The 27,877-nt window shown below is 32.7% G+C and overlaps 2 protein-coding genes across 3 annotated transcripts; one reads left to right on the top strand and one right to left on the bottom strand.

The window, feature by feature from the left end:
- The first annotated feature begins 588 nt into the window (after positions 1-588).
- On the top strand, positions 589-4,327 carry LOC146910718 (protein IN CHLOROPLAST ATPASE BIOGENESIS, chloroplastic-like). 2 transcript variants are annotated; one of them, XM_085724772.1, is made up of 11 exons: positions 589-712; positions 788-871; positions 1,900-1,974; positions 2,325-2,367; positions 2,449-2,506; positions 2,666-2,833; positions 2,906-2,968; positions 3,066-3,160; positions 3,276-3,357; positions 3,470-3,580; positions 3,702-4,327. In XM_085724772.1, the coding sequence occupies exons 1-11, from the start codon at positions 595-597 to the stop codon at positions 3,837-3,839; spliced, it is 1,035 nt and encodes a 344-aa protein (XP_085580898.1). In that variant the 5' UTR covers positions 589-594; the 3' UTR covers positions 3,840-4,327. The 2 variants fall into 2 exon arrangements, with proteins under 2 accessions (XP_085580898.1, XP_085580897.1); XM_085724771.1 differs by having other exon boundaries at positions 589-871.
- An 11,478-nt stretch (positions 4,328-15,805) lies between these two features.
- On the bottom strand, positions 15,806-17,073 carry LOC146910717 (zinc finger A20 and AN1 domain-containing stress-associated protein 4-like). Its single transcript, XM_085724769.1, has 2 exons — positions 16,923-17,073; positions 15,806-16,744 (listed from the first exon to the last, which is right to left on the bottom strand). The coding sequence occupies exon 2, from the start codon at positions 16,698-16,700 to the stop codon at positions 16,188-16,190; it is 513 nt and encodes a 170-aa protein (XP_085580895.1). The 5' UTR covers positions 16,701-16,744; positions 16,923-17,073; the 3' UTR covers positions 15,806-16,187.
- Positions 17,074-27,877: the final 10,804 nt, after the last annotated feature.

Raw genomic sequence — 27,877 nt, 5'->3', positions numbered from 1 at the left:
ATGTTAAAATGAGCGCAAATTGTTGGATAATGCATTACAACATTACCATTAAAGCTTAAAAAAACTCTTTTTTTTTATAAAAAAAATTGATTCACTGCGGGGATGGAGATGAGGTGGGAATATCCGAACCCATTGGGGACGTGGATGGGATTCAATTTCTCATCCCCATTAGGCATGGGTAGAGTAACGGGTAAGTATATGAGAGTAAGGGATGGGGAAGGCAAAACCCGCCCCCACCCCACCCCATTGCCATGCCTACTTATTGGTGGTTAAAGGCTAAAAAAAAACCACTTTTGTATTTGGTAGTTAGAGATGGTGGTTGGACTTGTTGCATTGTTTGAGTATCGGCTAATCATTATTGTTGTATTTATTTTATTGACAGTCTGTACTTTTGAGTGGTCTCTTTAGCACACCTTGTGCTAAGGAGACGACTCTGGTTGTGTTAATATAATTCCATTTTTGATTCTTAAAAATAAAACTTATTAACTATTAATTATTATTTATAAGCTCTATTTTTACAAAAACTTTTCGGAAAAAAAGAAAAACAGATATAGGGAGTGTGGAGGAGGATAAAAAAGAAAAAACTCGAGAGAAATGAAGATGAGCGGCGGAGTATTGTGTGGCGGAAGTTCACGCAGCAGCAACGCCGTGCCTCTGTTTCTCAACCACCGTGCAGCTTCTCTTCGCATCTCTTCTTCTTCCTCCATTCCTGGTAACACTATTCTCTCCTCTCATCTTATTTTAATTGTTCGTCCTTTACCATTCTTCACTTTATCCATTGTGGCAGAGCATGTTTCTTTTGTAAAGGACGTAGCTGTAACTCAACCTCCTCACCATCTTTCACAACTCTTGACTATCTTGAAAACCAGAGGTACCATTTTTCCACTTTATCCTTTTTTTTTTCCTTTTCTAAATTCAGCTTTTTTTGTTGTTGTTGTTGTACTCAACTTTAGAATAGTTATGAATCTGTATTTTGTGAATGTAGTTAGTTGAATATGTGACCTTCATTATTTTGGGAATAAATATCCAAGTTGTTATTGAAATTGTATAGATGTATCAAACTAATCCACACATTATCAATATTCTTAAATGATGATCAATGAAACTACAAAATGTTGCTAATCAAGTTTGTATCTCCGTCTGAATCTGTTATCAAATGCATCTCTGATATCATTCACTTAGGGTTTGTTTGGATGGAGGATTTTGGAAGGGAAGTAAGGTGAGGATTTACTTTTCTTTTTGAATTACTGACACTATAAAATATTTTCTTAAATCAATTAAGTATAATTTAACTAATATATATAATCATTAACCATGATGTTCTTTTCTTTTTCTTTTTTTTAAATATCAAATATATATCAAGATGTAGACTTAGCCCTTCAAACCCACCCCCCTCCCAAACAACAGACCCTTAATTTCAAACTCATTATCGGTATTACCAACTTAATCTCATTCCGGTCCCTACAAATACTATTAGAGGGATGAACTTGATTAATAAATTTCAATTTTAGAGATTATTTTGTGTTGTGTAGCTAGTGTGAATTAGAAAAGCGGAGGTTAAGTACTTTATAAGTGAGAGGACCCATAAGCCTAATGTGTTTAAGGTTTTGCGTAAAGATGTGGTGTCAAATTATCTTTATATGATTGCTCTTGTCCCAATATGGATGATCCCCTAAACTCCCCTCGTGACCCATCATTTTGAAATATTGATAATGTTAGAGACTAGAATGATACAATCATACAATTTCAAGGACCAATTTGGGTGTTTACTCATTAATTTGGTGTATGAAGCCATGCTATAGAGTATATGAACATATTTGGTTTGAAATTTGAAGTACTTCTAGGGTTTGATGTTAATTAGGTGATAATTTTTTGTTTGTTATGATTTGTGTATAACAGGTGAAACAATTATTTCTCCGGGTGCCAAGCAAGGATTAATCCCCCTTGCTATTCCCCTGTCAAAAAACAGCTCGGGTAAGGATTTTAGAGTTAATAGCTTTTAGAACTAGGGTTTTGTTTAGATAAACAACTCAATTAAGTCTTCATCATATGAGTGCTAATGTATAAGCTATTTCTATGACAAAGTATAAAATGAAGTCAAACTATAAGCTGTAAGCTGTTTTCATAAGCTATTGCCGAGAGCTTATAGAAATAAGCTGTAAACAAATTATTGACATGTCGTAAGCTGTTTCGATAAGCTCTCCTAAACTGTAGCACATATGGTTATGCCAATAGAGAAACTCAAATAAGTCAATCCAATAGGCCCTAAATCTTAAACTTCTGTGGTATTGTTTATAAACTTTCTATGATTATTTTCTTCACAGGTTCTGTAACTGCACTGCTGCGATGGCCCACGGCTCCACCCCAGTGAGGCTCCATTTTCATCCCTTTTTCATGGTTAATTTATTGTTCTGAATCTTATAGTCTCATAGTTGCAAACACCTACAGATTGGAAATGCCGGTGGTGGAAGTGAAAAAACACGGAGTGTGGCTTTTAGCCAAGACTGTAAGGATCATGGTGGCTATTGTTGATAATTGATAATATACACACATAGACTAATTGACACTTCATCTTGTGTTTACTGTGATGATACTATGTGATTGAAGAATATGGTAGTCGATAATATACGTTGATTAATGCAAGTTGTTTATTTGCTTCATACAGGTAGACCAATATATTCACAGGATATTGGTTGAAGAAGATGCGAAGGACAGTCAAGAGAGAAATGAAGAACTCTTCAAGGCTTCAGCTGATGCTGGAGAAAAGCTTTATAGAAAGGGTGATTTTGCCGAGTCTGGGATTTCTAACTTAGACAGCTATCTTCTGAAAAAGGTATCCATAAATTAGTAAACTTGTATTGTTACTCTCACAATCAATCATTGCAAGAACCTAATCTATTTTTAGGTTGGTATATTTCCTGATGTCTTAGAGCGCAAAGTGAAGCGGCATTTTGATGAAGGAGATCAGGTAATATAACTTTATAAGATTCTTTCACATTTTATTTGTTCCTTGAGCATTAGTCATGAGTCAATTGATACATATTGGATATGTCTGTGGGTGGAAGGTTTCAGCTTTAGTAACGGGGGAATTTTATACAAAGAAGGAGCATTTTCCAGGATTTGCACGACCTTTTGTGTTCAATGCTGAGGTTATGTTGAGGTTAGTAGTAGTAAATACTTTCTATTACAGCTCAAATTAAGTCAAAATGATAAATGTGAACTTCCTGTTCTCAACTTCTAAGGAGCTATTTTTGCCGAAAAAATCAATTATATAGGGTTGGGCGTAAAGTAGAAGCTAAAGATGCTGCCAGGGGAGCTTTAAAATCACCATGGTGGACTCTAGGCTGCATGTATAGGGTATGAATTTTTTAGTTATGTGTGATTTTATCATTCATATTTTATATTTCTGTACTTATTCCCATCTATTTCATACTTTTTGGGTACTTCTTCCGTCAAATTTGTTTGCTAGGACGTTGCTGATATAGCCCAATGGGACGATGAGCAAATTGAGTATATTAAGGAGAAGGTGACTGAAGAGGGAAGGCAAGAAGATCTTAAAAAAGGGAAGGCGCCTGCGCAGGTTTCGTAGTGTCAACTATTACATTTGAATATAATGGCTATCAGCATAGAAAATGAATGACAAGGGCACCTGCTGATATTTATGTTAATCTTTCTTATTTTCACTTTCAAATCAATTGCAGGTTGTACTGGATGAAGCAGCTTTCTTGTTAGATTTGGCTTCTATAGAGGGAAATTGGGACGACTATTTGGAACGGATTGCCAAATGTTACGAGGAAGGAGGGCTCGACGATATTGCAAAATTCATTCTTTACAAATAATAATTTACTTGCAGATTTTTGTCCATTTATAGACTTCAATGTCTTCCCTGTTCAGCGTTTCCAGTACTTCATAGTATTGGATATTTTTCCTTGAGTTCGCATGTCAAGGTAATTCAACTCTTCCAATGCCTATCATTTTTCCTGCTTTACATGGAAGAATAATGACACTAAATAGATATACTCGCAATGTCTCTGATTATTTGCATCCATTCACCATCAATTATTGGTATGTTTTTGCAAATTGATTAGAGAGTGCTTGTAATAAGTTTGTGTACCAGCAAGTACCGAAAGATACCTTTATGCAGTTACTTGGTGGCCTTGACCACCTAAAAACGGCAATGAATCAAAGAAAGGACATATCTTATATTGTACTATGTTAATTTGAAATCTTAGTAAATCACTTGGGAGAAGGTGAAATGTTATTTGAACAACTATTTTGTTGTCCAACAACATATTTATGTACGATATAGATACAGTTTCGTTTATTAGTTTTTTTTCTCTTCTCAAGTCAAATCAATAGTTATAAGTGTTGTATTTTTATATGTTGTCAATTTTTAATTGTTCAAATAGCGTTCATCAAAGAGAATTATAGCTGGTTTGAACTGGTGCAAGATTTCACTATTTCATGCAAATCATGTTTTGTAATGTGTGCACGATTGTTGTTTTCGCATATATACAAACCAGATGTACTCTTAAGTAACATCACATAATATCGTGGGAAAGTCATTATTAGTTGAATGCGAGAAATGAAAAAGCTATGGACGATCAACATTTACTCTACATAAAAATTCCACTTTGTGCAATCTGGAGTAATTGGATTTTAACTCTCACATTACCTAGTTCAGGAAAGTATCATTCTTGATTTTGGTTTGAAAACCGAACCATCACAACTCCCACCTAAAGTTTTCATACTTCATTCATTCTATCTATCACTAATTTCTCATGACAATATTTATTTCTAAGTGTAAAGATTGAGTGTAAAAGACATTAGTACAATTTCTTTCTCTTTTGGTTTTGGTTTAAGTTTTGAGTGATTATCGTTTGGGATACTCTTGTGTATCTGTTCTTGAAATATTTGCTGTTAAACAACAATGACCAAAAAAATATTCTTTTATGCCAACTATGGCATCATACGCAAGTTAAAAATATTTTTTACTCTCTTTAGCAACAAAAAAAAGAAGGTATTTTTTAGTTAGAAATAACGTGTTTCATCATCATTTTTTTTTAAAAGAAGAGCTTTTTAAGCTGGTTAGGACACAGTTGTCTTGGAAGTTAAATGTTCAACTTTAAAAATTTAAAAGTTGATTGTTTCAAAAGAATTTTTTTACTTTTTTATTCTTTAACAGATGTAGTTGCGATTGATGCTACTTTCAGTAGCATTTTCTATTTTTGTGGAAGCATATTCTAAAGCTATTTTAATACATTACGTGTCGCAAACAATAAGGTCACATTTGAAATCCAAAGTCATTGTTTATAGCCTAACATGCGTACTAAAATAGGTTTGCCCAAAAATCGATAATGATTTGTATTTTATTCACAAATTTATCAAATAAAAGCTACCTGGTTTTTGCATTCAAAAAATACAAAGCAACTTTATTTAATATATGTACTACTCCCTCCGTCTTAAATTGTATGACGTTTTGGGCATTTCACACGTATTAAGAAATACAATTAATGTTGTGTGGAAAAGAGATATTATGAATTGTTTTACAAAATTATCCTTAATAAATAATATGTGAACGATAAATAAAAGAATTGAAAGAAGAGAGAGTAATAAATAGTTAAGGTTATAATAGGAAAAGTAACATTAATGTTGCATTGGTATTGTAAAGCGACCTATAATTTGGGACAATTTTTTTTCCTAAAGCGGCATACAATTTGGGACGCAGGGAGTGTGATAACAGGATAATTAGTAGATAAATTGAGGTAAATGCACTCTTCCGACTCCACGTTTCTTAAAAAAAATTTAAGAATCTCATAGATTGAGATTGTCTGCATTCGGAAAAAACAAAACACACATTAATATAGCTGCCTAGTTGGTACTACATTCGAAGTCGTTGAATTGAGATGTCTGGTTAACCAGACCTTTTTTAAAAATATCAATTTTTATTAAAATCTATATTGCCCGCACCCTCTCCTCTCTAAGTTTTTGTTTAGGATACATCAACTCTCCACCTTAAAGTCATAAGATTCTTCAACGTTTTACGCATTTTTCTATCATTTACAAGATACCTAAGTGAGCCTCATTTCTGAAAATAACATAGTACTTATTAATTGTCTCTTATTTCTAATTAGCTTCATTTTATAATAGTAGAGTTCTCCAATACTCTATATACATTCCAATAAACGGCTCTTATATCTTTTTAAATATCATTTGAAAAAAAAATCGCAATTCCGATATTTCAAATACAATTTTTAATTGTAAATTCAATTCAATTTTGTAATAATAATTTAATCGTGTATCAAATTAACTAAATTTTAATCCAAGAGCACATTGATGATATAACCTGGTCTCTACATTAAAAATATGAGAGCGAGCTTTCCCATCATGTGGCCCTATCCAAAGGGTTGTGTTATCCGATTTACACAAGAAAAAATAGAAAAGGATATTCTACTAATTTGTGATGGTCTAAGTTGATTCCATGGTGCATAAATGAGAACCTCAACATTGCAAATAAGAATACCGACATGTAATTTGTAGGCATGCATACGTGTCCAAGAAAATAGTCCAAATAGAGAAAGAAAGAGATCTAAAAAGCAAGTACAATAAAGTGTGTGGTCCTTGCTTTAAGACAATAGATTGTCACAGGTCTTCTTCAAACTTCTAAGCCATTGCAACACAAAGCAACACCCTGCACGTAATGTACTACCCTCTCAAAATTCTTTTCAAAAAGTATCATATTTTGATGATTTCCATATTCTCTTCCTACCACAACTCCATTTAAAGAAACCTAACACCCTCCTCTACTCTTAGCTCAAAAATTGCATCAATTGAAACAACTTGATGGCAAAATGCGCAAAGTCTCTAGTTATGTTCTCAATCCTATTGCAAGCTATATGCCTCCTTTTGTTCCCACAACCTCTAATGTCTCAAGGAAACAATTTTGTTCGTCAACCAGCTAGTCAGCTCATCATCACTCCCCATCAACGCTCCAATTCAGAACCTCAACAGGTTCATTATAAATTTTAGTTACCTTAACTCATTGATAAATTTATCTACTCAATTAAATCAATTCATATATTTCGTCACACTAAATAAACCGGTCACAAACTCATTTAGCGAAAAATTTCAAAACAAATTTGACTATAATCATAAGTTAAATTGGTTATTATTTTTTTGGTGGTGTACGAGATTCGAATCTCAGACCTTGCATAAATTATGCATTATCCCTATCAACTGAGCTAAGCTCACGGAGATGTTAAATTGGTTATTATACGATTAGTGACATTGTTTGTGACATTTTTTGCTATCTAAATTAGTACCTAAAAATATCTAATTTTTGACTATGTTATATTGTAGGTGCATATTTCATTGGTGGGGAAAGATAAGATGAGAGTGTCATGGATAACGGAAGACAAGGAAACAGAAACTATGGTTGAGTATGGAACCAAAGCAGGGGAGTATAGTGAAAAAACAATGGGGGATCATACCTCGTACCAATATTTTTTCTACAATTCTGGAAAAATACACCACACTGTGATTGGGCCATTGGAGCCAAACACTACTTACTTCTACAGGTGTGGAGGTTTAGGTCCAGAGTTTTCCTTCAAGACACCACCTTCTAAGTTTCCTATTGAATTTGTCGTTGTTGGTAAGTTTCTTTTTTGGTTTACTTTGCTTCACGGTTTGGTTTTAGTTTCATATTATTATTGTTTGTTGGCTTTCGATTTATTTATATTCTTGTCCTGTTGAGCTAATTCGTTAGTTGGGTTTGTTATGGGAGGTTATGAGTGCTTCAAGCCAAAGCAAATACGCAATGGTAGGAGTTAGGACAAGGTTTTAATAATTGAAGGGTGCGTAAAGTGTACTAGATCGTTTGATAGATAGTTACAGAACTTACAAAAAAAAAAAGAAAATTGCTCTTCACACATTAGAGAAGGCTGGGACACACATGTAAAATACGTTTTTGCCCCCTCGGCAGTTAACTGCCGAGGAATTAAAAATCCGGCTGCAGCTAACTGCCGAGGAATTCCTCGGCAGTTAACTGCCGAAGTTTTCTGAACATAATCAGAACGCACAGAAGCAGTTTCCAGTTTCATTCTTTTGCTTCAAACACATCCAAATTCACTCCAAAGCACATTTTCACGAATTGCAAGCCAATCATCACCACATTATCACAAGTAAGTACCCTTAATCATTGCAATGTTATTGTTAGTTTGTTTAGGTTTATTTTTTAAAAAATTAGAGTAGTTTGCATGTGGTTAGGGTTGATTTTAAAATTGACAATTTAACGATTGCATGTGTAGTTTTTGAATTGATAAACGAATGTAGTTGTTGCCTATGCTGTTTAAATGACAATGTGGCTTTGAATGGTGGCAAATGAACACAATTTGAATATGTTTTATACTTTGCACACATAGTGTTTGATAAAATTCCTCAATGACAATTTTATTGATTATTTAGTTAGTTTATGTTATGAGAATTATATTGAATGATGTTTAGGTTATGATGGAAATGTTGCACACAAATTATATTGAAATGATGATTATATTGGATGGTTTTAGGTTTAGTTATGTTTATGTTTATGGAAATGTGAATGATGTTGAAATGATGATAATAATGATTATATTGAAATGATGGTTATACTGAATGGTTTTAGGTTTAGTTAGGTTTATATGAATGATATTAGGTTATGGAAATGAATGATATTAAGTGTATATTGATTTTTTAGTGTATGAATGATTTTAGGTTATGGATGATGGACATAATGATGATTGTAATGATGATTTTAGTTTAGGTTATGAATGATGGACATAATGATGATTGTATGACTGATTTTATGATGTGTAGATATGGCCGATCAGGAGCCCATTGATCCATCTAGGATGATTGGTGGTAGGCGTGCGATGACTCAAAGCCACCGGAGGGAGAGGCAAAGGGGGCACATCCCAAAGAGGGGAAGAGGTCGGAGGGCGGATGGTTCAGGGACTTCTCAGGCATCTGAGGCTTCTCAGGCGCATCCTGAACAGTCGCAGGTGGTTGACCCGACCCAGGAGGTGGAGTACCTGAACTATCAGGATCACCATGATGTGACTGATGGTGGGTACGACGAGCAGCATATGCCAGAGCAGCCGCATATGCCAGGGGAGCCAGACGAGGATGACATTGCTATGGCGGCTGCCCCGGAGGTGTTGCCTACGGACGCTCCCTTTCCTGGAGGACCGCAGGACATATCTTTGCTTCACTCTTATGCCAGTCATGTGGCATTGCCGCTTTGGTATAATAAGGATGACGTAAGTATTTTTTTTTTAAATGTTCTTTTTTAAATGTTAACTTTTATATATGTTTTTTTTAATTCCTTTCTTTATGTTTAATTATTTTCTTTATTTTTCCTTTCTTGATTTAAATTGTTTTATTTATATGTTTAGATTATATGTTTTATTTATATGTTTTATTGATATGTTTTATTTATATGTTTTATTTATGTGTGATTTTCTTTAAATTGTTTTATTTATATGTTTTCTTTATATGTTTTATTTATATGTGACTTTCTTTAAATATGTTTTATTTATATATTTTATTTATATGTGATTTTCTTTAAATTGTTTTATTTATATGTTTTCTCTATATGTTTTATTTATATGTTTTCTTTATATGTGATTTTCTTTATATGTTTTCTTTATTTTTATTTTAGCATTTGTTAAGTTTAATATTTATTAGTTAAATGTTTACATTGTTTAAACTATGTTTATTTTTCTATTTTTGCAGTGCCGCAAGAAGCGTTTTGTAAAACCAATTAATCATGGCCCCAAGATTTTGAGTCTCGGACGTCCAAACCCCAATCAGAGATGGTTTTGGGATCCGCTTATGCAGAGTGGCTTACATGATTTGGTATACTTGGGCTACGCCACTGTGCCTCACGCTTTGCTGATGACTTTATGCGAGAGGTGGCATTCCGAGACCAGCACTTTTCACATGCCTATGGGGGAGATGACTGTGACTTTGGATGATGTCGCATGTCTTATGCATGTCCCGATTGAAGGGCGGATGTTGGGCCACCGGAAGAAGATGCTGAGACATGAGGGAGAGGCACTACTGATGACTCACTTGGGTGCGTCGAGGTCGCAGGCAGAGAAAATCTGCAATACTGAGTATGGTGGATACATTAGTTATCCTAAGCTGAGGGAGTTTTATACGACGCACCTTGGTAGAGCCAACCTTTTGGCGGATACACAGGATCCAGAGGAGCTGGAGGAGTTGGAGAGGGTTAGGACTTATTGTGTGAAGTCCTACCTTCTATACTTGGTTGGATGCCTGTTGTTTGGGGATAGAAGCAACAAGCGCATCCAGTTGATTTATTTGACGACTATGGCGGACGGCTACGCGGGGATGCGTGCTTATTCATGGGGAGGGATGGCACTTGCATACCTGTACGATGAGTTAGCTCAGGCTTGTTTGCCCGGAGACAGGCAGCTTGGGGGAAGCGTGACACTGCTCACTGTAAGTAAAAATTAAATTTAAATTTAATTTTTTTTGTTAACTATTATTATTTTGTTATATTTTGTTATATTTTTTCGTTAACTTTAATTTTTTTTTGTTAACTATTATTATTTTGTTATATTTTTTTTGTTAATTGTAAATTTTATTTTTTTAGTTAACTTTAATTTATTTATATGTGATTTGTATGGTTTATGCAGGCATGGTTTTTGTCGCACTTCCCTAAGTTTTACACTGTTGATCCAAACCCGGACTACATTGAAAATTTACCGGTTGCGGCGAGGTGGACTCTTCAGAAGGGTCATGGAGAGGGGGCCACGTATCGGTCATTGCTTGATCGCATTACGTTTGATGACGTATGCTGGAGGCCGTACGAAGGGCACAGGGAGTTCCAGCCTTTCGAGGAGGTATTTTGGTATTCTGGCTGGATCATGTGCGGCGACCGTAGGGTGTACCGTCACCTGCCGGAGAGGGTATTGAGGCAGTACGGATACGTCCAGTCGGTACCTAGACCTCCGACGGATGTTCCAGCGCTGACACCGACTGAGATTGTGCAGGCCTTCTCGGACTTCCGCACTCACACACTTAAGGAGGCTGATTGGGGTGAGCAGGCAGGAGAGCAGCCATGGCGTATGGCAGATGGCAGCCATGGCGTATATCGATCCACTGGAACTTTGTGTGCTCCCAATACATGCTCGTCACGTTTTCGTCGTTCTTTAACTCCACCTAAGTGAATGATACGCTCCCCTCGTCGAGCTTTGGACGTTTATACAAAATATTTTGCACCCTCCTTGTGTCTCTGGGGTTGACTCCTTGGTAGAATTCATTCAGTTGATCCTTGAGACCTCTTAACGCTACATCAAGGCACCGAACCTTCAACCTATGATTTTCTCCGCCGTTGAATGTTGCATGAACGTCGATCCATCCGGCCATTGTTTCAAATCTACACACATAGAAATTTAAAAGAATCAATGAAAAACTCATTCAAACATTGCAAATTATACATAGACTCTAAAAATCATAAAAATAACCCTAAAATGTAATTGTCTAAAAAAAAAAAAATTAACGTAAAATATAGCAAAATTATTCAAATTATATTTACTCTTAAAATAAATCATATAGTCTTACTAAAATAAAATTAAAAATATAAAACACCAAATAAAAAAATAATCCTAAAATTTTTAAATTATAACATAATCATCATGCAAACATTTTAACAAAATTAATCAACTAACATCTAATCTAAAAATGATTTATAACATGTAAATCTAATTAAAAACTAAAATAAAAAATTAATTTAAAACACCAAATTAAAATATAACCAATAAACTTTAAACTATAACATAAACATCATACAAACATTTTACTCTAAAAATGAATTATACTATGTAAATCTACTCAAAAACTAAAATAAAATAAATATACTCAAAAACTAAAAAATAAAAACATTTATAACAACTAAAATTTAAGTTAATAGCATTATAATTACTTACTTGTGATTTTGTTGAATAAATTTGGTTGGATTTGGTTGGGTTTTTTAGAGAGATTTGTGAGAGAGATTTGAGACAAAAAATTTGAAGATGTGATGAATAATGGAGATGAGAAAGCTTCTGCCAGACTTGTAGCAGAAAACTTCGGCAGTTAACTACCGAGGAATTCCTCGGCAGTTAACTGCAGCCGGATTTTTAATTCCTCGGCAGTTAACTGCCGAGGGGGCAAAAACGTATTTTACATGTGTGTCCCAGCCTTCTCTAATGTGTGAACAGCAATTTTCAAAAAAAAATCAACTTTCATGAGAACGTAAACGTGGTATTGTTAGCAATCATTGTCCCATAATCTCAAACTTGAACAAAAATAAATAAATTAAACTAGAGTAATTAGAGAAGAAATATTTGTACCCCCAATCACTTTGATTTTTGTGTCAATATCTATTTTCCTTTAAAAATTTATGTTGTCTCATAAGTTGTAATTTAAGATTTCAATAATGATACAGAGACAATCACTTTCACACATCAATCAAACATCTGATTAACCACGTTTAATTTTTTTGATTAATTTAGTAGAGTAGATGATTAATTCAATTCGATGTCAAAATTAACCCCAATTTTCAACTTCAAATGAATTAACCATATTTTTATACATGATTCCCTTGCTTTTATTGATCTTTCATGGACAGTCCATCCAGCGGCGAAGCTAGCAAAATGTTTACGTAGGGGCCAACTATAAAGAATTTTTTTTAAAACATATTAAAAATTTAAAGATAAAGTATGTTTTTAGTCTAATAGATTATAATTTTTAAGGTTTAGTCCTTACAGACATCTTATGCAATTTTTGTCTCGTTTTTTTTTAAATTTCACAAAAAAAATGTTTTTAGTCTTGTATTTAATTTCTATAACAAAAAATTAAGGACTGGAATTAAACAAAATCTTATGAACCTAACTTAAAATTTGCAAGTATTGTAGAGACAAAAGAAATTTAATCTGTAAATTAACCAATACAAGACAAAAATCACAATATTTTTTACTTATATGAAAATTTATGACTATTGCCTTGATAATTTTTATTGTTGAAAAAGTTTTTTCTATAATTGTTAGAGGCCGGAATTATCAAACCAATATAAATAAATATATCAATCATGTAGTAATATTTTTACTTTCTTAATTATCCTAATTTTCGACAACTGAACTTGTTTGGGGTAGCTCAATGTTTATTATTTGGGGTAGCCGAATAAAATTACATACCGACCGATTGAAGATTATTTTTTCTTTTGGGGTAGCCAAGGCTACCCCTCCTACATGAAAGGAACCGCCCCTGAGTCCATCCATTATACATTTGTGACACATAGTTATTTTTTTTCCTTAAAAAAAATAACTATGTGTCACAAATGTATAAAAAAATGGATGGACTGTCCATGAAAGATCAATAAAAGCAAGGGAGAATTTTTACTCGTACCCTCCATTTTAACAAATTAAAACAATTTTTCTTTTCAAAAATCACATAACCAAATGACAAAAAATTCGAAAAAAAAAGTGTTTGTGAAAATTTCTATAAAACAATTTTTTATTTTGAAAAACTCATTTTGAATTTTTTGGCATTTCTAAAAATTAAATAGTCTATAATGCGATTTTTTTCCCTTCAATTTTTAACATTTAGCCACAGTTGAGGGGTATGTGAGACATTATAAAATATGTGCTTTTTGAATATCAAAATACATACACTGAATGAGACACAATAGTAGTATAATTCAATAAATTGATTTTTTACAATGTAGTAATTATTTTGATATGTAGGAGACTTGGGACAAACTGAATGGACAGCATCAACCCTAAAACATGTCGACAAAAGCGACTACGATGTGTTCTTGATACCAGGAGATCTATCATATGCAGACTCACAACAACCATTATGGGATTCTTTTGGTCGTTTAGTAGAACCATATGCTAGTAAAAGACCATGGATGGTTACTGAAGGAAACCACGAAATTGAGATTTTTCCAATCATATACCCAAAAGGCTTTGAGGCCTACAATACCCGTTGGCCAATGCCATTTCAAGAGAGTGGTTCAAACTCAAATCTCTATTACTCTTTTGAGGTTGCTGGGGCACATATTATTATGTTAGGTTCATATGCTGATTTTAGTGTTGAATCCGAACAATATGAGTGGCTTCAATTAGACCTTGCTAAGATTGATAGGGTGAAGACACCTTGGGTTATTACAATGGTTCATGCACCTTGGTATACTACTAATGAGGCACATCAAGGTGAAGGTGAATCCATGAGACAAGCTATGGAAGAGTTGCTTTTTAAGGCTCGTGTTGATTTGGTTTTTGCTGGACATGTTCATGCCTATGAACGATTTGTATGTCATGTTTTTCACTACTATTGTTTTGTTTATTCATATCATTTTGACAAAGATAAATTGATATGATAATAATTCTTTTTGGTTAACTGTTTGGATTCATTGCAGACTCGAATTTATAATAACAAGGCTGATTCATGCGGTCCAACGTATGTGACAATTGGGGATGGAGGAAACCGCGAGGGACTTGCTTTAAGGTGAAATATATTTTATTTAGGTTTAAACATGTTTTTGGTCTATGCAAACATATATAATTATTTTTGTTTTTAGTCAATGTAAATTTCTCCTGGAACCTGAAATGTTATTATATATTGCTTGCTGAGAATAGGTTTAAGAATCCTCCAAGTCCACTCTCATTGTTTCGAGAGCCAAGCTTTGGTCATGGAAAGTTACAAATACTAAATGAAACTCATGCACATTGGTCATGGCATCGCAACAACGACAAGGATGCAATTGTAGCTGATGGAATCTGGATAGAAAGCTTAAGCTACTTGAAAACATGCTCCGAGACACCAAGCCAACAAGTTGCTCATCAAGAGCTGTAAATTTTCAATTTTGAGCAATATTTGTTTGCACAAATAATGTAAAGTTGAGGACCTGTTTATCACGGTTTATAAAAAATGAGTTTAATATTCAATAATTCATAAATATTTTTTGAAATATTAGAAACTATTTTTTGTTTGTTTACTATGGTAAACAATACTTTCTCTAACAATTTAGTTGTTGAAGACGATTTTTCGAACAAGCTACTCAAAACAACTAATCGTTTTTTATTTTTATCTTATTTAAACTAATGAACTCTAAATCTTACTTTTTAATTATTTCCTTGGCTTCTTGAATGCTATCTTGAGTTAATATCAATTACCAAATATTTTTGAAGGAATCAATTACCAAATATTAGCATTTCAGTTTTAATCCATTCAACTAATGAAAAGTATGAACACAATTCTCTAAATTTCATTTTCTTTGATATTATATAAGAGCTCATTCAAATTATATATTATGTATTCACCACGTTTTTGTTCTTCCTTTGAATCCAAGTTTAAATCAATTGCAGGATTTTACACTGAACGCTTCTAATTAGTTTTAACCTTATTTCTGCACACCAACGGGAGTGAAGGGAGTGAAAAAAAGATCATAACAAATTACTTTTATTGAATCAAATAAACACAACTCACAACTCATTTAAGTCAATAATGTACAATCAAAGAATAATATAATATAAATATGCGGTGAAAAATGTTTCTTCTAGAATATTAAAAATAATAACGACATGATTTGTATGAAGTCCTTTTTTGTTTCGATGAATTTAGCATGCTTTCTTTAAAATAAAAATTAAATTTTAGAGGTGCCTATTTTGACTTATTCTATTATTTCTTTCTTTTTTTTCATTTCAAACGCAGTATACCATCTGGATTATAGACAAACACTAGTTGACAACAAAAGAAATGAGAACGACTTGTTTCAATTTTCATACAAACCAAATGCTCCACCTACTATAAATTTTGCCATTATAAACTAGTAGAATATTAAATTAAACGGCAACGCTTTACATTTGGACCACACCATAATAATTTCCAAACGCGCTTGCGTGGACTTAAAATCTTCAATTCCATCCAACATAAGAAAATCACTTTTTTTTTTCTTCCTTTACTACAAAGCAAAAGCCACGTAAAATAAAAAATAAAAAAGACTTATTCAACCTTTTTTAATAGATAAAGATTTTTATACATTTCATTTCATCAAGCTAGCGTTGCATCATGATTCGTATGAGTAGGTACGCAACAAACGGTCCAGATCATCTTCTATTCATCCAACGGCTGAGATCAAATCAAATTCTTCTGAGCTTATCAGCTTTGATCACCGGATTCGCTTTCGCTATCTCCTCTCTCCCCACTGCTTTGAAATCAAAACCGCACTCATGTTTCTCCGGATACCTGTGGGACCCACAAAACGTTATTCCACATCTACACTTGAACCCGGTTAACCCGGTCCTCTTTCTACACGTCCCGCACCGGTTCGATTGAACCGGTCCTTGTGAATTGTCCGATGCTTCAGGCACGATCGACGGTACGGTCAACGCCGGTGGTTGAGGTTGAGGGAGAGGTTTGATTTCCGCAACAGGCGAAGCAGCGACGAACACGGCGGTGGAAGCGGATGCTGAGGCGGAGGAAAGAGCCGTTTCGATTGTTGATTTAGTTTTGGCTTGTTCTTGTTCCTTCAAATGGATGTCTCTGTAACATTTTGAACAGAGATTCATCGTAGCTGAACTGCCGAAGAAGCCGCAGTTGTTTGCGCAGAGTCTGTGGCCTTCTGGAGTTTCACATCGGTGCTCTTCAGCCATAGATGGTGATAGATCTGTTTGTTTCAGATGAAAAGATTATTAACCTGCATAAATTTCAACAACGAAAATTCATGATGAATATTCAATTTCACAACGCGTTTAGATTCCTAGAAAATTCAAGGAATAATTGAAACGATGAATCTTAAAACATAATCGAATTATAATACAGGATTGAAAAGATTGTTATGAAATAAAGAAATTGTTATTCAGAGAAAATTGTACCTGAATGAAGAGAAGGAGTGGTTGAGGAAATTGAGAAAGAAGAGATAAGGGAAAGGAAAAAGGAAGAGAAAGAATGATGATAACAGAGTCGGAAAGGTTATTGAAGAGAGAGAGAGAGAGAGGAAGAAACGGCGAAAGGGGACAAATTGTTTTGATCGTTTTCAAAGAAAATATTAGTTAATTAATAGAATAAGAATGAACAGTTGTGTTTGAGGATTAGTGTTAATTTTGTTAATTAAAAAATGGTAAATTATTTAATGAATGGGATTAGAACAAAAGACAGGTGGTGAAGAACGTAGCGGCTCAGAACGTATTTAAATAGTAATTTCTTATTTTTCATCCAATGAAACTAGACGTAATTCAGAGAATTCATGGATTTATTTTTTTATTTTTTATGTATGTGGTTAATAATTAAAACTAGATACATCTAATTTATTTTGGTTTCAAATCTAGATACATCTAATTTATGTGGTTAATAATTAAAACTGACCAATCGAATTTTTTATGAATATTAATGTATTTGGTTAAAAATATTCATCAAATACATTATACATTTAATTTATTTGACTTTATTGTTTTGGTCAAGAATTTGACTTTTTTTTACTTATAAAAGATTAGAATACTTTTAAATAATTTAATTTTTGTTCTAATATCTAAATATCTAATGGAAAGAAGAAAAAGAATAGAGTTGTAGTGGATGCATCTATGGAGAGAAGGCGTGGCACCAAGTTGGAGAGTGGGAGGTTGGTGGGGTCGTTCCTATCTGTCTAGTGGTGTGATGGGAACAAGATTATCGGCAAAGTACTTGGTTGAGAAGTTAGAAGAGAAGAGAAAAGAAAAGAAAGTAAACAAAATTTTCATTAACAAAAATGGTATAAAAGGAACGGGTCATTCCATTCATTGAATGTGTGAATTTTGTTGTTTCTTTGATCTTTCAACCTGTTTTATGAAAGATTTTTTTGTAAGACTTCATTCAGAAAAATACAAAAATTAAGAAATAACTTTAAAATTAATTGTTTTTTTATAAGCATTAAATTTGTTTTTTTTAAGAAACTAAATACTTGTTTTAATCAGCATTAAATTTGTTAATGCCTATACTTGTTTTAAAAAATATTCTACCATGATTAAGAGATAGATGTAAAAAAGGACTGATTTATATATATATATATATATATATATATGTATGTATATATATGCTTTAAAAGATAAATGACCGAAATGTTTAAAAAAAACATAAAGGACCCAGATATAAAAAATAAGATAAAAGCTTCCAGTGAAATTTTGTCTTTACCTTTTAATTCTATTAAGTGATCAGGGTTGTTTTCTTTTTACTAAATTAAGGGTGTTTTAGTAAAAAAAAAACAATAATAATATTAATTACATCTTGATAATTAATAGGTTCTTATAAAAAGGACAAAAGTTAATAGATGTCGACTCAGCTGCGTTGATACAGACGTTCATCGGCTGATGTAAGAATCTTTTTTGTGGATGATTTGTAATCACAGTTCACCTGAACTTTACAAGATTTTTTTTGAGGGGACCTGAACTTTACAAGATTGTTAAGAGCAGAGATAACATAAGTGTTTATTAAAGTGGCGTTGATAACTAGAGGTGTCAAATGGGCTGACCTGGCCCGAGAGGTCCGACTATAGAAATGGGCCAGTCCGCCCCAACCCATTTATAATTGGGCCGCAAACTCTAGGGCCCAACCATGTGGGTCATGGGCCAGCCCGACCCGCTTATATTTTATTTTTTAAATTTATTCACTTTTTTTTTTTGTATTAGTTACTCACCACTATTTTTTTTTGCTAAAATATGATTGCTAGGGGGAAAGGACAATTACATCCAAAAAGACTTCCTACGCGGATATGAAATAAAATAAAATTTTGCAGCACTGCTTAGGGTGATTTTGAATCTAGGGGGAAAGGACAATTACATCCGAGAAGACTTCCTACGAGGATAGATAGCCCCTAAGCATCTGCAGCCCCTTGTGCTTAATTGTTAATCTAATATAATTTTAACTTAAATTCTCATCACTCTTATATGAATTGAAGAAAGGACTTTTCTCGGTTACTTTAGCATTAAGGACAGAACCTGTTCCTCATAATATCTGTCTTATACAGGAGTAAGAAAAGGGTTGGACTGCACACACACACTCACGTGAGACTTGATGTTGGGTAGAATAGGTTCATGAGGAATGTTTGCAATTGTAATTAGTGTACTTGAAGCAAAACCTTTCTTTTGAGACATGTGTTCTTAATATTGCCATGATTAATCTTTTGTTGCTGCTATGTCTATTTCCTTTTGCTTGAGGACAAGCAAAGATTCAAGTGTGGGGGAGTTTGATGAGTCAATAGTTAGTCTAATTTAATGCATTATTTAGTTTAGTTTTATTTAATATTTGATTTTATTTTATTGCATTTTATTTCCTTTTGAATATTTTACTTTAAATTGCTTTTTATTATATTTTAGGAAAGAATATATGGTGGAAGGTGTCAGTGTGACGGGCGGTGTGTACAAGGCCCGGGAACGAATTCACATACAGTGCGAAAATACGAAGATACGAGACAAAAATATAATCCCCCCCTTACCAGAAGTTTGGCACGGCCCGTGCCAACATGTGGCACGGCCGTGCTCGACCTAGAATCCTCTTTTGCTGCTTTTTCTTCGGGCCCAAGTTACCCTGTTGCAGCTTTACTGTTTTATCCTTTTAGTTGCTTAGTTTCTAAGTCAATTGTAAAGCTATAAATAGAGTAGCTCTCCACCATAAACATTCACCTTACTTTTGCTTAGAATATTTTAATTATCAATAAAAGTCTTTTATTTCTTTACTTTCTTTCTGGCAATTTACTTTACTGTTTTTTTCTCTTCTTCCCCCATGTCTACGATGAACATGAGTGGGTAGACTTCTTTGTCTTGGGATTGTTGGGAAGTCTAATGACATAATCCTAAACAAACCAAGCTTAAACCCTAATTTTATGTAACCCTAATTTCTAATTTAGATTCACCGTCTTAACGTGGATTAACAATTATCAAACTGTGGAAGCGAAATCGGAGAGTTTGATAATCGTTAATCCATCATCCCAAACATCAATTCATAAAGCGAGAGCGGAGTTTTGATGTTGGAACAAGTGAATCTAGACAATAATTGCAAGGGCAGCGAAATAGTCTTTGCAATTATTGAGACACAAGTAGTTTCAATCCTATATGCATCTTCTAGTAATCAAGTCAGCGAAATAGGCTTGGTTACTAGAAGTAAACTCTCACCGGACTTTCATCGGAAAGGTGAGGGGCTAAGGGAAACCGGTCTTTAGAAATTAAGGTGTAAACCATGAAATTAGATGTTTAAGTCTTGTCTAGTGAAGGGTTTGTTATTATGACGAACCAATAATCCCAAGGCTTTTTATTATTATTGTTATTTACTTTCAGCAATCAACCCTCCTTTTTACTAAACTTTCTCTCCTCTAATCATTCTTTAAAAGTTAATTAAGTTGAACAACTCTCTAGCGGAACGATACTCTTTCTTACTAATCCTTTATTATAAAAGCTAGACTTGGTTAGCAAACATGTTGCCCTAATTTGCCCTAATCCCTAGCATTTTTCCCTCCTAAACATGCTAATCTAATCTCACCCGTTGATTCAATCTCTATATTCAAACTCCTCATTTTCTCTCATGTAACTTAGTTAATGCTAATTGAAAACGAATAATGCACTTTTAATGCAATTGAAAACGAATAACACACTTTTAATGGCAATTGAAAACGGAGTTAATGCCAATTCGATTAACAATCCCCTACAAACTTTTTAACCATATCCTCTCCTCATGTTAACTTGAGAAACTTTCAATATTAACGCTTGCATAGCAATTATCCTCTGCTACCATCATTTTTACATCAAAACAGTTTAGACTTAACAATGGAAAGTGATGCACTAACTCTCTTAGCATTGCACTGCTTGAAGGGTGCAATGTTTCATCTTCGCTTTTTTTTATCTCTTATGTGTTGTTTCGTTTATATTTTTCAGCTTGCACCAATTTCTTTGAATCTTTGATCTTTTTCAGCTCCATTAGATCCAAATCCTATAACGGATTAGAACTCTTCAACTTGAGTTCCGTGTAACAGATGTGAGTGCAAGATTACTGATACTGTTTTTTTAAAGTTGTGACGTTTCAAATTAAAAGTTCATTTGATCATTTTTCTCGCTTACTAATTTTGGATATATATGTTTTCCTACGCCACTTGGTTAGCAAACACGTTGCCCTAATTTGCCCTAATCCCTAGCATTTTTCCCTCCTAAACATGCTAATCTAATCTCACCCGTTGATTCAATCTCTATATTCAAACTCCTCATTTTCTCTCATGTAACTTAGTTAATGCTAATTGAAAACGAATAATGCACTTTTAATGCAATTGAAAACGAATAACACACTTTTAATGGCAATTGAAAACGGAGTTAATGCCAATTCGATTAACAATCCCCTACAAACTTTTTAACCATATCCTCTCCTCATGTTAACTTGAGAAACTTTCAATATTAACGCTTGCATAGCAATTATCCTCTGCTACCATCATTTTTACATCAAAACAGTTTAGACTTAACAATGGAAAGTGATGCACTAACTCTCTTAGCATTGCACTGCTTGAAGGGTGCAATGTTTCATCTTCGCTTTTTTTTATCTCTTATGTGTTGTTTCGTTTATATTTTTCAGCTTGCACTAATTTCTTTGAATCTTTGATCTTTTTCAGCTCCATTAGATCCAAATCCTATAACGGATTAGAACTCTTCAACTTGAGTTCCGTGTAACAGATGTGAGTGCAAGATTACTGATACTGTTTTTTTAAAGTTGTGACGTTTCAAATTAAAAGTTCATTTGATCATTTTTCTCGCTTACTAATTTTGGATATATATGTTTTCCTACGCCACTTGGTTAGCAAACACGTTGCCCTAATTTGCCCTAATCCCTAGCATTTTTCCCTCCTAAACATGCTAATCTAATCTCACCCGTTGATTCAATCTCTATATTCAAACTCCTCATTTTCTCTCATGTAACTTAGTTAATGCTAATTGAAAACGAATAATGCACTTTTAATGCAATTGAAAACGAATAACACACTTTTAATGGCAATTGAAAACGGAGTTAATGCCAATTCGATTAACAATCCCCTACAAACTTTTTAACCATATCCTCTCCTCATGTTAACTTGAGAAACTTTCAATATTAACGCTTGCATACCAATTATCCTCTCCTACCATCATTTTTACATCAAAACAGTTTAGACTTAACAATGGAAAGTGATGCACTAACTCTCTTAGCATTGCAATGCTTGAAGGGTACAATGTTTCATCTTCGCTTTTTTTTTTTTTTATCTCTTATGTGTTGTTTCGTTTATATTTTTTAGCTTGCACTAATTTCTTTGAATCTTTGATCTTTTTCAGCTCCATTAGATCCAAATCCTATAACGGATTAGAACTCTTCAACTTAAGTTCCGTGTAACAGATGTGAGTGCAAGATTACTGATACTGTTTTTTTAAAGTTGTGACGTTTCAAATTAAAAGTTCATTTGATCATTTTTCTCTCTTACTAATTTTGGATATATATGTTTTCCAGGGTGCACTTATGTTGCCAAAAACCTTTGTCTCTGATTTTGGTGCATCACTAGGTGATTACGCCACTTTTGTCGACCCAAACAACAACCACCTTGAGGTTATGGTTGAAAGGAATCGTGGTAGCGTATTTTTATGACGGCTGAAATGGGGTGATTGATGGAGTTTAGTTCTTAGGGTTTATGTTTTTATAGTGGTAGCGTATTTTTATGACGGTTGTTGTGAGAGTTTGATGTCTGCAGTGCAATTGATAGAGTTAAGTTCTTAGGGTTTATGTTTTTAGATCCATTTTGATGTTTTGAATTATCTTTTCATTTTAATGCAATTAATGTTATTATCTTTCCAATGGAACATATTCAAATTTTAATAAGCCACATATTATAATTCTCGGATTGCATACAGTCAGCAAGTGCAGATCTATTTGAACAAAACTTTACCCTTTCACTAAAAATGATCAAAATTAATGCATTTGAAGCAGGTGTTTTGTGAATTTATTGCCAAGCTGTTATATTCTAAAAATGCACCGTGTAAAACTTTACTGTCTTACTGTCAACATAAAAATTTACCCTTTCACTTAAAACTTTACTGTCAACATAAAACCTTTTACAAATATTCATGGAATTTGATGATATTCATGTAACTTAATGATATTTCATGATGATTAAAAGAAAAATTAGTGGTAGTTATTGTTATTCGAATTTGTAATTGTGCATTGATTTCTATATACCAAGTCAAACTTAAGACTATATATATGCATGATTTCAGCCATAAATCAAAACAAACTTTCAATTCCCTCTATGTCGGAAATGTTGGTGCGCCTGACATGCCTAAAAATGATCAAAATTAATGCATTTGAATAAGACTTTACCCTTTCACTTAAAACTTTACTGAAGTTCTTTATGGAACTTAATGATATTCATGTAACTTAATGATATTTTATTGTGATTAAAAGAACAATTAGTGGTAGTTATTGTTATTCGAATTTGAAATTGTGCATTGATTTCTATATACCAAGTCAAATTTCGTGACATTCATTTAACTTAATGATATTTCATTGTGATTAAAAGAAAAAATTAGTGGTAGTTATTGCTATTCAAATTTGAAATTGTGCTTTGATTTCTATATACCAAGTCAAACTTAAGACTATAGAGATGCATGATTTCAACCATAAATCAAAACAGACTTTCAATTCACTCTATGTCATAAATGTTGGTGCGTATGGCATGCCTAAAAATGATCAAAATTAATGCATTTGAATAAAACTTTATGCTTTCACTTAAAACTTTACTGAAGTTTTTTATGGAACTTAATGATATTCATGTAACTTAATGATATTTCATTGTGATTAAAAGAAAAATTAGTGGTAGTTATTGCTATTCGAATTTGAAATTGTACATTGATTTCTATATACCAAGTCAAATTTCGTGACATTCATTTAACTTAATAATATTTCATTGTGATTACAAGAAAAATTATTGGTAGTTATTGCTATTCGAATTTGAAATTGTGCATTGATTTCTATATACCATGTCAAACTTAAGACTATAGAGATGCATGATTTCAACCATAAATCAAAACAGACTTTCAATTCCCTCTATGTCGTAAATGTTGGTGCGCCTGGCATGCCTAAAAATGATCAAAATTAATGCATCTGAATAAACCTTTACCCTTTCACTTAAAACTTTACTGTCAACATAAAACAGTTTACAAATATTTATGGAACTTAATGATATTCATGTAACTTAATGATATTTCATTGTGATTAAAATAAAAATTAGTGGTAGTTATTGCTATTCCAATTTGAAATTGTGCATTGATTTCTATATACCAAGTCAAATTTCGTGACATTCATTTAACTTAATGATATTTCATTGTGATTACAAAAAAAATTATTACTTATTATTGCTATTCGAATTTGAAATTGACTGTCATCTATATAACAAGTCAAATTTCAAATACTTATGGAACTTAATGATTTTGAATAAAAGAAAAATTATTACTTATTATTGCTAATCGAAAATTCGAATAATGAATAGATGGTTCAGTAGTAAACAATGTCCACGCCAAATGTCAACTATTGGTATTTATGATTGACACTAACAACTTTTGGAATTGGAAACGTCATAATGCATTACAAAGCATTATGCAGTAATTTTTTTTTTTGAATAAACATTATGCAGTAATTGGTTTTATGGCTGTAATGAATATGAAATATTACCAATAGAAGACTATGGTCCATGCCATTTAAAACTCTTAACTATATAAGTTGTATCTTGGTTGTGAGAATACAACTCTTCTGTTCTTTTAGCGTAATGTATATTAAAGTTCAAACCTTTTTTTTTTTTTATGTATGCTACCATTTCATTTTGTTTCTATTGCTGTCGTAGAAGGGAGCATATGTTTAAATGTTGTTAAAATTTCTATCAACTATATATGTTTACATTGCTGCGACTTATTCTTTTAACAACTTCTCAGTAGGACCCGTGCGATAGCACGGGTCAAGAGTCTAGTAAAATTAATAAATAAGGATTAATGAATAAGGAAAGAAAAAAAGAGAAAAATATTAGGGTTTTTGTTGAGGTAGCATGGATAACCACAAACTAATGATGCAAATTTAGAGCCAAAATTTTAGGGTTGTGGATTAACATTTAATGATGCAAATTTAGAGCTAAAATTTCAGGATTGAGTTGTTGCATACCTAATAAGGGATTAGTGGCGGGAAAAAATTAGGTTAAGTTACTGCAGACTTAACAAAATTAATAAATAAGGATTAATAATTTATAAACTTTAAAATTTTAAAATTTTAAGCTAAATTCATTCATATTTATTAAGTTTATTTATTTAAATATTTTTTATTAATAAACTTTAAATTAGTTGATAATTTTTTTAAAAAAATATACTGTTTTTTTAACAAAAATAAAATGAAATATGGGCTAATGGACCGGCCCAAAGCCCGATGGACCAGCCCTGACCTGGCCCCACTTTTGTATGGGCTTGGGCTAAAAATACCCGAGTGTATTTTTGAGCTAGTTTTTTAAGCCTAGCACGACCCAAAATATGGGCTAATGGGCCGGCCCATTAACCCGTCCCATTTTTGACAACTCTATTAATAACATCTAAAGAAGCATGTGATTCAGGCGTTTTTAACTGAAGAGCCATAAAAATTACATTGTTAGATTGAATCATTGTCTCATATTTTAACTATGATTTAGTGATTCAAATTTAATTTTAAATCTCATAGTATACAAAGGCACGCATCGATGGGAAAAACAAAAGAGAAGAGTGCACATAAGTTTAACTTTCAACCAAAACACAAGGACATGCCTAATTTGTTGCCAAAAATAAAATAGAAAAATTTAAAATTTTTGGAGAAGACAAGAAGCAATAATTTGAGTGAAAGATGTCAATGAAATTGATTCAGTTGATAAGATCATCGTTCAACTACCACGACTAATATGAGAACTTCTTTTTATAAAAGATATATAAATATCACTAAAAAAAATCTTGGACCTTACTTTAACTTCAGTGAACTCTGGTATTCGGCTCAACTAAACTTTAATTAAAAGAAAAATGATTAAACTTTTTTTATGTGAAAGACTAATCAATGTCAAGCTTAGAAATGGAAACACCCGAAATTCATTTAAATAGTCATATTTTCAAGTCAAATTTACTACTTTAAACTTCTTAACATGTGCAAATTTGCACATGATAGAAAAATCCAATTTTCAAAATTGAATTTTTTCTAGTTTTTATTACTTTTTATCTATTAAAACAAAAATGCTAAATTTCTACAAATATGCAGAGTTTACTGTCATAATCCCCCAATTTCATTTCTTAAAATTTCATTGATTTTTTTTTTTTAATTGTGTTCTCCTACTGTTTTTGAACTTAATTGAATGAGAGTTGGGTTATTTGAATAACCATTTGCATGTCAATTTACGTGACAACTAGTATAAGTTTACAAAGAAAAATATATATTGACACAAAAACAAAAACAATAAAGAGAGAAAGAAAAAACATAATGCGAATATGAGAGAAAAAGTTGTCAGAAATTGATTATCCAAATATCATTTTTCATTGAATGAAAAAGATACCAGACAATATAACAGTTGCATCTTCACCACCAAATTGTGATCGAGATACCTCAACTGTTTGGGAGAGGTAGAGGTAGGGACAAGATTGTGTGTGTGAATAGTAAATATTTTTATTTTTTAACAAAATTGGATTGTTGATTAAATCTAAATGTGAGTTTTTTGGATTCTACCACTAAAGTAAATTGAGTCTCGCCCTAGAAGCGACCAAAGAAAATTGTCTATGGATTGAGCTTGACCGAGAACATTGTGAACCAATAAGCTTGAATTTGAGCAAATATTATTGTGAACATTGAAAATGTTCGAGTTCTTTATGTATTGTTCATACCAACTGATCTAAGCACGCAAGGACGAAAATGTTCTAGTTCAACCACTCATATAGAGCAAGATCTTAGATTAAAGAACGTGCTCCAATAATCAAGTCTAATAAGATCCGACCAATTTTTTTTAACTTTTCACGGTGTATCAACATATGCATAACAATTTTTGGGCAATTGAGACGTCAAGGACAAATTTTCAGCATACATCCAAGTTCCAAGTCTATAATGGTTTAGTTTCCATACGGAGGGAATAGTACCTTTAGATGCACTATTTGACAACATGTATTATTGATCTGACATACTTTAGCCATATTTTTCTACTAAATATACACAGATAAATAATATCATATAAGATGTTGTATTCATCTTGATGAATATTTTTAAAATATTAAATTTTCATGATTTTTTCTAATAGATAATTAATGATAAAAAAAATACATTGATATGTGTGATAGAGTTAAATGTATCACTTAATATGAGACGGATGGAATACCTCTTAACCATTTATTCTCTCTTATTTAAATACAGTAATTTATTTTAATCATCATCTATCATTCTCTTTTGTTAAAATGAACTAAAGACACCAATAACATTAAAGACTAATGTCACTCAAGTATTTCCCCTACCAGCACCAATAAACTTTTTTGAGAGGAGTATAAAGAAGCCTAAAAGTGTCCAGTAAGTCTAACTCAGTTGGTAGCTACCACGGATAATTTGTAGAAAATATATACCAATCATGTCCCAATTCCAAGTACCATTAGAACTTGGAATAATTTCGGTTAGGTGAGAATTAAGGCTTACTGCAACCCCCAGTCCATAAATCGTTCGAAAACCTAGCATCATGACCATTCATCCTGAATAACCCAGTTAATGTTATCCTTGACATCATCCCTCACATCAACAATCACTTTCAAAGTAGTAATTGAATTCGATTATTGAA

This window comes from Medicago sativa, chromosome 7 (genome assembly GCF_051527215.1).
Source record: "Medicago sativa cultivar Bolivia chromosome 7, Bolivia_mono, whole genome shotgun sequence".
Taxonomy (NCBI): domain Eukaryota; kingdom Viridiplantae; phylum Streptophyta; class Magnoliopsida; order Fabales; family Fabaceae; genus Medicago; species Medicago sativa.
Note: the sequence above shows the minus strand (reverse complement) of the source record. Positions and strands in the feature narration are given on the sequence as shown.